The 13,694-nt window shown below is 40.2% G+C and overlaps 1 protein-coding gene across 1 annotated transcript in view; it reads left to right on the plus strand.

The window, feature by feature from the left end:
- loxl2b (lysyl oxidase-like 2b) overlaps window positions 1-13,694 on the plus strand; it is a gene marked incomplete in the record, with an annotated part of 63,346 nt that overhangs the window by 32,820 nt on the left and 16,832 nt on the right. The window contains 3 exon segments of the mRNA XM_014027482.1: window positions 2,305-2,516; window positions 8,723-8,939; window positions 13,096-13,279. Coding sequence (XP_013882936.1) covers window positions 2,305-2,516; window positions 8,723-8,939; window positions 13,096-13,279 — 613 coding nt within the window.

The raw sequence follows: 13,694 nt of genomic DNA on the forward strand, positions 1-13,694 counted from the left end.
GTCAGAGCGCTACTCCTCTGTCCGGTGCTGGTGTGGGGTGAAAATCCTCCACCTCAGACGTTCAGAGATGTCTGCGATACTGTGGTCACTTTCCATGTAGCATCAATTATGCTAATGCTAGCTGCCTGTCACGTTCTCTCGACCTGGCCACACCTCCGCTCTCTAACCCCCCTTCCTCCACCCACACCCCCTCCCCTACCCACTTTGATGCATTTTTCAAATTTCGCCTTGGGGCGGAGTTATSTTTTCACAGGGGGGTAAGTTACACTTTAACTCACGCTAAATTAAAATAGTAATTTCGTACTCCTAAAAATCTTCCCATCATAATATTCTCTTTGAGTAAAATTACAGTTCACCAGGTGGAAATAAGCTAAATAATGCCATTAACACGTTTTGACCATTCCAAACTCTATAATCCATTAAAATGGTCATCAAATGGTGTAAAATACCTTGGAATAACCATAGACAGTAACCTTGAAAACCTGTATAAATAAATGTGGTTCACCTGTTCCTGCATCCTGTTGTCTACAACCTAGAAATTGGCTGTGTCCAAATTCAGGCGCTGTATCCTCCGAGCCCGAATTTGTCAGCTGCTTACATCACAGCGCCGCAACAGAGGCTGTCCAAATTTGATGACTCCTCTGATGTGGCCCACAAACATGTCCTTCTTTTTCCCGATTTGAGGGACGGTTCCTGTGGATCCTTCTCCATATCCCATAATGGATTGTGGGCCAACAAGAGATTTTTTTGCTTGAAGCGAGAGAAAGTAAAACAGTTTTTAAAAAAATTCAGCAGTATAAACATTGAAAGTTTCAAGTGGTTGTGCTGTAAATGCTTTTGTCATTTGTTTAGATGTCAGACGATCTGGTATGGTGAAATAAACATGCACAAACATGTGGGTCCCTTAGTTCTTCAAATAAAGCTTTTAAGCTAATTTTGTTAATTTAAAATAATAATGCAGTTAAAATATTAATACAAACAATCTATATTTGCTTCTGTGTAGTGTTGTGACGATTGCTAAGTAACAGGACATACGCCGGGGTAAGGGTGGAAATAAAGCAGAAGAGTAGATCATCCAAATTCACAGCTTTTTTCAGGTCTTCGTGGTCTACCAAGGACCCAGCCCAACTAGACCAGGTAGCCCGGGTCTTTTGAAGGACCCAGCTCCTGACTGACTGTATGACTGCCTACAGCCTACTTTATAGAGCTGTGTCAGATTTAAAGAAGGAATATGTCGGTATTGAACATCTTGACCAAATGTTTTAAGTAACTGTTGCATTCTAAGATGAGCATTTCGTGATTTTTGTTTAGTCCAAAATGCCACAAGATAAATCAGACAGTATTCATTCAAGGTCAGTGTGAACGCACCATAATTGATGTCTTCATTTACCCAGAATGCTTTGAGTGTAAATAAAATGGCCCCGTCCGTGTAAAATACTTTTAAACTTTGTTTAAAAATGATAAAAATTGAACATCCTACAGTAATTTTACAGTCTTTATTTTACAGTTAAAATATATGTTTATTAAATAAAGTCTAATGTTACAAGTAATCATGGATCTCTTTCAGTAAACAGGTAAAAAAAACTAACTTTAAATCTGTGTCCAAATAGATGTGAACCTAATTTTATTTATTGTTCTCTCATCAAGAGATCAATTATCAGAATAAAAGCATTTTTTTCATCTCGTCTTCGTCTGTGTGAACAAGGATTCATGAACGACCCTTTCTTCCTGTCTGTGAGGCAGAAAGAGGTGTGTTGAAAGAAACCCACAGGTTTGACATGGAAAGGGATCATTTGATGTGTTTTATATTTTACAATCTTAATGAAAAATGGTTTTGGCTGGAATAAATTGTTAGTCCAACCTTAACTTCACCTCTGAGTCAGATCTGTGTTGCAACAGATTTTAGTTCTCCCGTGGATTTCATCTGATGATTTTTCCATCTGTGTCAGACTCCATCTTCCAAGACTCAGGAAGGTTTCTGCTCCCCCAAAGTCCACACTTATTAGAAGTGACTTGTCTTAACTACTCCTCTTTTTAGCCATTCATTTATCATAACATTCATAATTTTAGTTTTTGTATTTTTTTCTACCTTTTAAATTACTTTTGTCACGATGTTTACTTGTGTGTTAGGCTACTTTTAGCTTTAATATCTTATTTTCAGCATTCAGACTGTATTACTGCATGTTTGTTTTAGTCATGTGTTGTATTCGTTGTTTCACTTAGAACATTGACAGTTTTGCTCAATACACAGTGGAAAAAACAAAACATTTTTCTGGAGCCACTTGTGTCTGTATTTTCCCACAGAACCTAGATATTCGAGTGGAGGATGTGCGCATACGACCCATCCTGTCGTCGAACCGTAAACGAATCCCCATCACGGAGGGCTATGTGGAGGTGAAAGATGATGGCAGATGGAAGCAGATTTGTAACTCGGAGTGGACTGAGCTCAACAGCAGGGTCATCTGTGGCATGTTCGGATTCCCAGGGGAGAGGAACTACAACACCAGAGTCTACAAGTAAGTAGACCGGCTCCTTTTAAACACAAGCAGATTGTCTATTTTCAATTGCCACAGTGTTAAAAGGTCAAATATTTTATTCAGCGTTTGGAAGCTTTGACTCATGGAAGGTTTTATAGCATATTGTTAAATACCCCTCTGCAGGAGGCAACAAATTTAAAACTCTGAAGTGTTTTCTGCCATTTTTAATACAGATTCCGCCTAATTCATAGACTGCACTGTTTAAACACAGCATGATGCAACAATACAGTTAATCTGTGCTTATCACAGGTTATTTGGACACGGGGTAGAAGTCTGTCATGTATTTATAATAGTTTCCATATTTCTTTAGGTATGGAGCAGAGCACAGCAGCACGTGCAGCAGTGCTCTGCTCCATGTGATGTCTGAAGGAAAGGAGCACAGAAACRTGTGCACAGTTTGACAAATCTGGGTATTTTGTCCTTACGCCAACTTTCAGCATGAAAGCTGCACTCTTTCATCTACGAGGCCCCAGGTGACATCATGAGTCATTCTGAGATCCTGCTGCTGACAGAAGAGTTCTGGTATGAATGTTGATGTGGTTCCACCGCTTCTTTAGAGAAGAAAACCTTCTGCTTTTAAGAAGAAGAACCTTACAGAGCTGCAGGAGGTCTACAAGTCTGACCTCTGAGTGTAAGACAGGCCTGACCTCTGAGTGTAAGACAGGTCAGACCTCTGAGTGTAAGACAGGTCAGACCTCTGAGTGTAAGACAGGTCTGACCTCTGAGTGTAAGACAGGTCAGACCTCTGAGTGTAAGACAGGTCAGACCTCTGAGTGTAAGACAGGTCTGACCTCTGAGTGTAAGACAGGTCAGACCTCTGAGTGTAAGACAGGTCAGACCTCTGAGTGTAAGACAGGTCTGACCTCTGAGTGTAAGACAGGTCCTGAACACATCACTTACCTGAACACATCACTTACTTGAACACATCACCTACCTAAACACATAACTTACCTGAACACCTCACTTACCTGAACCCCTCACTTACCTGAACCCCTCACCTACCTGAACACATCACTAACCTGAACACATCACTTCCCTGATCACATCATTTACCTGAACACCTCACTTACCTGAACACCTCACTACCTGAACACCTCATTTACCTGATCACATTACTTACCTGAACACCTCACCTACCTGAACACCTCACTTACCTGAAAACCTCATTTACCTGAACACCTCACTTACCTAAACACATCACCTACCTGAACACATCACCTATCTGTACACATCACTTACCTGAACACATCACTTACCTGATCACATCATTTACCTGAACACCTCACTTACCTGAACACCTCACTACCTGAACACCTCACTTACCTGAACACCTCACCTACCTGAACACCTCACTTACCTGAACACCTTACCTACATGAACACCTCACTTACCTGAACACCTCACCTACCTGAACACCTCACCTACCTGAACACCTCANGTCAGCAGGTTGACATTCTCAAAGCTGTCACATCGGTGCAATGTGATTAAAAGCAGAGCTGCGCGTCTATTCTCACACACGTCTTCCTATCTTTATGAGGACCACACACAGCGCTCAGCCTTGCTCTGCGCCGTCTTTTCCCCCAAGTTTGGTGAAAGGTGGATATGGAGGGACGCAAAAAAATAGCTCTGGACTTGATCTGGCCTTATTTAAATAAAAATGACTACATGCCGTGAAATTCTTAGAGGGGCGGGCCACTCTATCTCCACCATTAAATTTTACTGATTTTATGTTCCCTCTTCTATCTTAGTCTGAGCCTCAGCTGCTCCAACAAAATCAGTCTCTTTACTTGCTTGTTCTCTGCATCATCCTGATTTGTTTTGATTCTGTAAATAAATGATTACATTTATTGTTAGATCAACTAAAGTCACTGAGTCATGCTCATCTTATTGTGTTTTGTCCAYTTTTAAATGTGAGAGATACTTACCGAAAAKAAGAGATCATTGCTAAATAATTTCCTTATAACTTTGTTAYAAGAAGTGTAATTGAATCCTCATAACGGTGAAGGTTTGTTACAATGTTACAAAAGACAGCAGGTGATAAGCATGACGTCTGAAAATTTATATATTGGATAATTGAGTCAGTAAATTACACAYTGACATATTTTTTTGATTTTATTGACATGGGTCATCTCTTGAAATAAAATATGTATTTTTACTACCCATGCAAAACAAAAGAACATTTCTTTTAATCGTTTGTCTCAATAAAAATGACAAATTGGRGCTAAAACATCTTATTTCTTCCTTTGCTGATTTTATAAAAACTTTCTTTTTAATCTGAAAGTGACTGAATGTGTAGATCTGATCCTGGTGACCAGAGGAGCACAGGATTAGGAGCCAGTCGTGCTCCAGGCTTTGTGTAAAACCTGCAGCCTGTAGAAGCATGTTGTAATGTTTCGTGGGGCTGAAGCACGAGCAGACTGACACGTAGCTGGAAAGTTCAGAAGCCGACATGCTCTCCTGCRGTTATCTAAAGCCGGAAACTTCCAGCACACGCAGAAAGTAAATCCAATCTTATCTRAAGTCTCAGGAGTTTTACTGTCGGCCATAACTAACCTGTGATTAATTACAGCTTCCTTATGTAAGAAAGGATGTATCTCCCTGAGTGAATGCTCACACATTACATCACTCTGAGAGTCAGGAGTCTGGTTTGACCTTCAGTGTTGGAGACTTATTCTGCTGGTTGTCTGGTTAGCGTCTCTGAATCTGAACGTTACTRTTTGACAGATGTAGAGTCACCTTCATAAACAGCTTTCACTGCCTGTTTGTTATATTTTTGAAGAATGAATCTGTCACAAGATTCATTATTATCCTGAAAACTGATTTCATTGTATTCAGACAGACAGAAATTTTCTCTGAAAATATTCAGAGCTGTGCGTCAGTCCAGAGGAGCTGGAGTTGTATTGTGACCTGAGCAGGGAGCTCGTCGAGAAGTAGAAAGTTGTAACTCCTACTTTATTCTGAGTTGTTATTACTGTACTTAAAAAAAACTATCCTGATAAACTGTGCCTCCTGGATAGAGTGAATTTAATTGTGGTTGGATAAGAAGTATAAATATAAACCATTCTGACACCCAATTAGCTTGTACAAAACCCATCACAGCTGCACGCCATTAGAAAAAATATTTTTTGGAGAAGTCACCTCCCAATAAATGTTATTTTGGAAAATCTAACTGCTCACTTTTACTCAGTACTTTTACTTTTAATACTTCAGTAGATTTTGTGTCAGAAATTTACTTTTGATACTCAAGTACAAAAAAATCTGATACTTTAAGACTTTTACTCAAGTAATATTTTTAGAGAAGACTTTAACTTTTACCAAAGTATTTTCATGATAAGATACTTGTACTTTTACTCAAGTATCACTTTGAGGTACTTTATACAACACTGTATTAAACCATAAGCATAAGGACGGCCTGCAAGGTGGGTGGAAAATAGGCCAATAGGGGTGGCGGTGGACCAAAAAAAATAATTTGCACAGTTGTCTTAAGCTTTGCACACAAATGATTTTCAAAAATTGTCCAAACGTAACGTAGCATAGCATAGCGTAACCTAACCTAATGTAACGTGACRTGACTTGACGTGACGTGAATTCAGTGAGACTGAAACTGAAAATTCACCTTTAAATTGACAGCTTTGAGTCACMGCGTGATGAGAACTTCCTGTACTGGTGGTTTGTTTTTATGCATGAAAATTCAACTTCCTTTATCTCATTTCTTTAGTCAGTATTTCACTGGGCTGMAACTGTTGACAATAAACTGTAAATTGTGTTTACAAAGGGGTTTGCAGGACTTCTAAGTTCTTTGCTTAAATCACAGGAACTTTTAACTCATTAAAAAAGTGCAACAAATATTTTCCAAAGATGATTGGTTGTGGCTGTTAAAACCTGTTTTAGTTTAGAATCCAAAAATGTGAGAAATGAGACCCAAATTAAAAACAATACTAAAGACTTCTGTTCTGTAGTCCCAAGCTTTAAACTGCATGAGATGTTCTGTTTATGTAACTAATTTCACTGCAGATTCATCTCACTCCGTCTCCTGCCTAAGGGTCACCATCATGCTTTGGTCACATTCATCAKTGTTGGAGTGAAACTGTCTGAGTATCAGGCTTAATGCTTCGTTGTAAGTTTTACAAAGCTGAAATCTGAGACCTSCTCTGTTTAAAGAGCCAATTTTACCTCAGAACAGATCTGTACCCTGCTAGACCTCAGTCTTTCCACCACTTACTTCAGCTTTAATAATAGTTTGGTTGTGCCATGAGTTCTCCAGTTTCTCTGATTGTGGTCAATCTCTACATGGAGGAAGTGGAAAAGAGAGCCACTGGTTCTGTATTCAACCCCACATTTTAGCAGACAAATTACAACGTTCTTATGGTCTGGATTCAAGTCTCATATGTTGGCTCGTGGACTTTTTAACTGCTCGGTCCCAGCAGGTGAGGGTCAACAGGGTTTTCTCTGATGTCCTTCTGTCCTCTATGGGCTCCCTGGTTGCGTTCTTTCACCTCTTTTATTTATTTTATATACAAATGCTTGTCGCAGCCAGTATCCACAGCGTCACATTTTAAAGTTTGCTGATGATTCTGTCATCCCGTCTCTTCTCAGCAGTGATTACTGACCACGGGCCGGTGGTCAGGGTCATCACTGATGTGAATTTTCTTTTTTTACAGTTAAATGTTTCAAAAATGAAGGAGATGCTCATTGATTTTAGAAAAGACTCATTGGTTGCCACTCCTGTGGTTATTAATGGTGAAGCTGTTGAGGTCGTACACTAATATAAGTATCTTGGAACTGTTCTGGATGAAACTGACTTTTGACGCTCATGTGAACTCACTTTATAAGAAGGCCCATCAGAGGGTCTATTTTTAGTGAAAGCTCTGTAGTTTTAGTGTTGATTCTACTTTATGAGAATGTTTTATTCATGTTTATTGAGTTGTTTTTAACTTATTTGGTATTTTAACATGTAAGAACAGGAACAAACTCTTGGGGATAGTCAGGATGTGCAGCAGAACTGCTGATGTAGACCTACAGAACCTCACTGACCTACACGGTCAGGTCATTGAAAAAGTCCAGACTGATTCTGGAAGACCCTGATCCCCCACTCTAGGGTGAGTTCAGGCTGCTTCTGTCTGGACACAGGTATCAGTTGACCAAATGTAGAACTAATAGATTTAAAAACTCATTTATCCCAGCAGCTGTTCAAGTTCTTAATGAACATTTGGGATTTTTGCATTTGTGAATGAATGTTTTTGTTTTTATGCCTCCTGGCTGTGCAACAAATTGCCCCTTGAAAATAATAAAGATTGTTGAACTTGGTTCTGATATATGGCCCGTATCTGGGCCAAACTCCAAGCTAAGGAAGTAAAAGCTTTCACCAGACATGTCAACCAAATTGACAGCATCAAGTTTGCCAGAGAGGATGTTAAAGACAACCAGCTGCCTTTTTTAGACTGTCTGGTTTAGGGCTGCACAATATATCACAAATTTATTGTTATTGCGATAACAGCCAGTGCAATATACATATCACAAAAAAAGCATAAATTGCAAGAAATCATTGGCTCTAATGTTTGCATTTTTTGTGGTTTGTCAACGTCAGTAGATGTACAAAATGGACCAGAGAAACAACATCAAATCATAATCACTCCATGTTGTAATGAAAATTATGTWTTAGTTGTTTTTTTGTTCTGAACCCAGAGCAGAAAAACATCAACACTGTTTACTTAAGTATTTTTTGATTTATCGTAAGTCATATCGTCATTGCAATAAGTACTGTTACTGCACATTACAGGTTTTCCTGATATTGTGCGACGCTAGTCTAGTCAACATGGAAAGAGATGTTAGTTTAGAGGAAACCTCCTCCCACAGACCAGAACCTTCTGTCTGACTCCCTGGCTCAATACTTTTGGCAATATAGTSTATGCCTGCACCACTTATCATGTTTTGTAGTAAAAAGATTTGCAGTTTTTTTTTCAGTTCATCTTTGTACTTTGCTGAACWAATAATGAAATATTACAGTTCATGTGAGCTGATGAGGGTTTTCAGATTTTAATGACTTCAGTTTGAAGGTTGTGTGGTATTTCTGGTATTTTCTGTGCTCTGCAAGTGTTTCATAACCAAAGCATCCATCAGTTCATCATCCTTTATTTATCTGCAGTAATATAATACCAACCTTTGTTTGTTCTCCATTTGTCCAGGATGTTTGCTCGCAGGAGGAAGCCAACATACTGGGACTTTTCTGTCAACTGCACTGGTACTGAAGCCCATCTGTCCAGCTGCAAACTGGGTCAGACCACATTACTGAAGTCCAACAACACGTGTTCTGATGGGATGCCAGTGGTTGTGAGCTGTGTGCCTGGACGAGCCTTCTCCCCGACACCCATGGCGGGCTACAGGAAGGCCTTCAGACAGGAGGTAAAGCCTCAGCTGCAGTAGATACATCAGAACCATCAGATCCATCCATCCATCATCCATCCATCCATCCATCCATCCATCCATCCATCCATCCATCCATCCATCCATCCATCCATCCATCCGTACAACCTTCCATCCATAAAACAGGAAGGATTTTGTCTGTTTTGGGGTGTATTCAGACCTGACACATTTGGTCCTCTTTAAACAGACCAGAGTTATTTTCTCCTGTTGGTCCGGACCTTTTTTGCAGGTGTGAATACACTCATGCTAACCCTGCTGCAGATCAAACAACTGGACCAAGACCTGTTTTTTGAGGCCTTGGCCCGCTTCCAAACAAACTCTGGTGCGGTTCATTTCTAGTGTGAATACAGACCGGCCTTGAACCGAACAAACTTCAGGAAACGTGCCTTTTTGGACTTCACTGGCCACCGTAGCTAAGTAACATTAGCCCTCCAGTGTTGCTAATGCTAACACTATGCTACAAACAATGACCCGTTGTTGGTCAGAGAACGCAGAGCATCTTGTCTCCTTTAGGTTGTGGCACACATTTGACAACGCTGTCCAAAAATTATAAATATATCATCGCAAAACCACCACTGAATGAGCTGCTCTTAGTATTCTTAATAGTCAGTTGTATTAACACCATCTTTATTTCTGGGTCTGTGCTGTCCCTCCCCTGTCGTTTCTGTCCAATGGGAGCAATGACCATCACCTGCATGGCTTTGTTTATACATTATAGTCCACTTGCAAAAAGCACAATGTGACTGCAAACCAAAGGAAAAAAAATTAAGTCCACTATTTGGTCTGGACCAAACAAGTGGACTGAAGGATTTTTCCAGTGTGAATACATCCTAATGTCAGACAATGATAAAACAATTATGCGTCATTTTATAAAAACCTCTGGTTCAGCTGTAAATATATTGTATCTCACAGTTTTACAGATGTTGTACTAAACTTTGTTGTGGTAGTAGCTGAGCCTCATCCCCAACTCGTACTTGGAGTACCACACATTGTGCAAGATYTTTGATGAAATTTAGCATTAACATTAGGCCTCAGCCCTGTTTGTCCGCCTCACTAATGTAGATGTGAGAGCAGCATGTTGACTTGCTCTCAGACCAGTGCTAAACTTTTTGTGTCCTGGTTTGTTCTGGGAGAACGGGCCTGGTTTGAGCTGAAAACCTCTAATGAGATCAGAGAGGAGCAATAAGCGGACATGTTCTGTCAACGTCAGCAGTCCAGGAACACCCTCACCCCGGTCCAGTTTCCCTCCTCTGCTGAGAGCTTTGTGCTGACTTGGCACCACCTGTGACCAGTATGTTTCCAGTGGGAGAGAGTCCCTGCAGGCCTCCTGCTCTAACATCTGGTGAAGGAGCTAAAAGCAAAGGAGAGGAGGTGTTAGAGAAGTGGGCACTTGTGGAGCTCGTATATTTACATCCCTTTGCTCATGCAGTGGAAAAATTGATACGTGTTCTCTTGGATCCCTGCTGGATCTGTACCTCTGACCTTTACCTTCACGAGCATTTAACTCCTGATGTAAAAGTTTCAGGCTCCATAAAACTCAGTCAGTCAGGTCCTGTGAATAATTAGAGTTCCTCAGCGTTGACACAAATGTCTGCGAGTATGGCTTCATGATGTGATGTGAGCGTGGAGCCTCTGTGTGCTCTGTGTCACGTTCCACAGCTGAGGGCTGAGTGGGGAGGAGCTCCAGACCTTCTAGCACGTCCCGCACATCACACCGACTGAAACAGCACCCACTAACTGGATCTGTTTTGTTTGCTTGTAAAAGACAACACAAACTGTATTATAGCCACCTTTAAAGGGGCAATATCATGTAAAATCAACTTTTTTGAGTTTTATATCATGTTACAATGTTATACTCTCATAAAAAACATGCCCAAAGCCTTGCTTTGACTCATTCATGCATGTTTGAGAAATCCTGCAGTGTTTTTAGGAAGTCATGCTGAGGAGCAAAACAACAGGTGGGGACCAGAAACGCCTCTGGGATGTGTGTTTAAGCTGAACTTCCTCATCACGGAGCACACCTCCCCACCCCACACACCCCGCCCATGACTCTTGGCTCTTAACGCTGCTGCTCACTCAGTGAAGCTCTTTTCAGATTCAAAATACCTTTGAGGAAATGTATTTTCAGATGCCAAGTAAACTGCATCATAGCGCGTGTGCGACCCCGCCCCCCTAGCACTGAAATGGAGGCCAATTTCAAGGCGTTTAGAAGAGGAAGTGATGAGAAGACAAGTTTATTTTCTATTTAAACATAAAACCAGCAGTTTAATAACAGCTAAAGGTGACATAGATACTTTATTATGGCAAAGTATTTAAATATATGCCTGAGAAACACATAATATTGGCCCTTTAAAATGTGAAAAACATTCAGACGGACAAAAACTTGATCTCTTCAGCTTTGCCTTTGGCAGCAGGGGATATTCAGAGTTTCAGGACTGTGTGGAAAATTTGTTTTAAAGCAGACTGAAAGTTTGTTTTTCTTCACAAACAGTTTTTCTAGTAGCTTAAACAAAAAGGTAATTTGGAAACAGGCACATTTTGCTCCAGAATGCTTTATAGCCTTGAGATGTCATTGTACCCTGCACAGATGCATGGCACCTGTGTCAGATTCAGAACCGAACCTGGTCCATGTTTCCCTGTAGGTCGAGGGTTCTGTTATGTGTTTCAGTCCTGGCCCAGTAAACACAGAGCTGATGGGACTTTTGTTTCCTCTGTCTGACACTGTCCCACAAGCTTTGTGACTTGTCAGCRTGTATTTTGGCTCTTTTTTCTGCTTTGGTGTCATCCTCAGTCGTCTTCCATGAAGTCCACTTTGTCTCAATCAGACTTATTTTCTGATCTGACTCTGATAAACCTTGATCTTGGAGTTCACCTCTGACCTCTTTGGAAGTGTTCCAGGCTCTTTAGTTATTGTTTGTATTGATCCATGTCTTCTTGTGAACACATCCAGGGAGGCTGTCTTCAGTCCTGTGGCCCTTCTGAACAATCTGAGCAGCTGCAGTCTCAGGAACATCCAGCTGTTGGGTATAATCTGATAGTCTTTACCTTTAACATGATGTCAGTCATTATGTTTGTGTGGTACACACCATGACACCAAACAGCCCTGTGACTACCAGTCCTCCTTTAAACAGACTGATTACAGACTGAAGACATCTGAGATGCTGATTTTAACATATGCCTGTGGACTCATTAGTTGGTACTCCTTTTTTAGGAGTACCAGCCTTTTTGTTAAGACAACTAAGTTTATTAAGTTTATTGTACTTGTTTTTGTAAAGTTTATTTTTGTTTGTTTATTTTTTCAGTGATTTTTGGTGAACCGTGTCACAGAAACGGCTGCACCAATCAATATGAAATTTGGTAGGAATGTAGATGAGTCTGACCTACACTGCGCCAGACAGTGGTTTTACAATAGACCCCATATTTGAGGAGGGGGCTCCATCTGAAAAGGGGGTGTCTGGACATACAAAAATGCTTATAACTCAAAAACTATTCAAGATAGGAACTTCAGAATTTATATATCACATATGCTACCACTGTGTGATATCCAGTTTTTTTTAAATCATGTTGAACTAAGCTTCTAAAGCAATAACTGATTTATTATTGTAGTCAGTTTGAAATTATTTCTGTGGCCTTCGTGAGTTTTTCTTCCTTTAACAAAAGGATAAACAAACTTTATGACACAGTAACATCATAAACTGTTTAAAAATATGAAATGATGCTGTTGGGATGAAAGCAACWTTAACTGCTTTGTCTGTGAGGTCGTGATCTTATGGTTCAGTTGTGCATTAGAATAAATACAAAATGAAATCATAAAATAAAACCTCCAACAGCTGAATTTGTGGTCCTTTTTATAACTGTTAGCAGTATATTAACACTAGCCCACACACAGATGTTTGTGTTTAATGTACCTTCACTTTCTCCTAACAACTAGTGGAAGAACTGTATGTTCTTTAAACATGAAGCAACCAGTCTGCTGCTTCAGGAAAAAATGATGCTCCAAACATTTGACTCAGTTATTTTTTTCCTAGAAGGTCAAAAAGAACTAACGTCTGTGGTTTTTGCTGCCTTTGGCAGTTTCTAAATTTCKGTTTTTACACTGACTCGTCTTCACAGCGTCTCATTATGTCGTCTGCAGCAGTCGCTGGTTCGCCTTCGTGGTGGAGCCATCGTCGGCGAGGGCCGTGTGGAGGTCCTGAAAAACGGAGAGTGGGGTACCATTTGTGATGACAGCTGGAACCTGCTTTCTGCCACTGTGGTGTGCCGGGAGCTGGGCTTTGGTACGGCTAAGGAGGCGTTATCTGGAGGTCAACTAGGACAAGGTATGCTTTACACAATGATGGGCTGCGGTGGGCACAGCCCCACTCATCCACTGACCTGCTGTTACTGGAACTCATATTTTGATGAGCAGTTTAACATTTGCTTTTACTTTGTAAATTAGTAACAGAGTTAACTCAAGCCAAATTAATTGTGTTTGTTTTCTTTCCTGCTAAAAATCCTATAATCTGTGTCAGTTTGTCCTAGATATATTCAGCAGCCTCTGACACACACCACACATCGCCTCCAAGCCAGGCTCAATATGTCTTTATATTATTAATGTATTTATCAAATTTTACCTTATTTAGTTATTTATTTATTTATTTATTTATTTATTTACTTACTTATTGTATTTTGACTAAAACGGCTGTCCATACATACATACATACATACATACATACATACATACATACATACATA

The sequence above is a fragment of the Austrofundulus limnaeus genome, unplaced genomic scaffold, assembly GCF_001266775.1.
Source record: "Austrofundulus limnaeus strain Quisiro unplaced genomic scaffold, Austrofundulus_limnaeus-1.0 Scaffold652, whole genome shotgun sequence".
Classification (NCBI taxonomy): Eukaryota; Metazoa; Chordata; class Actinopteri; order Cyprinodontiformes; family Rivulidae; genus Austrofundulus; species Austrofundulus limnaeus.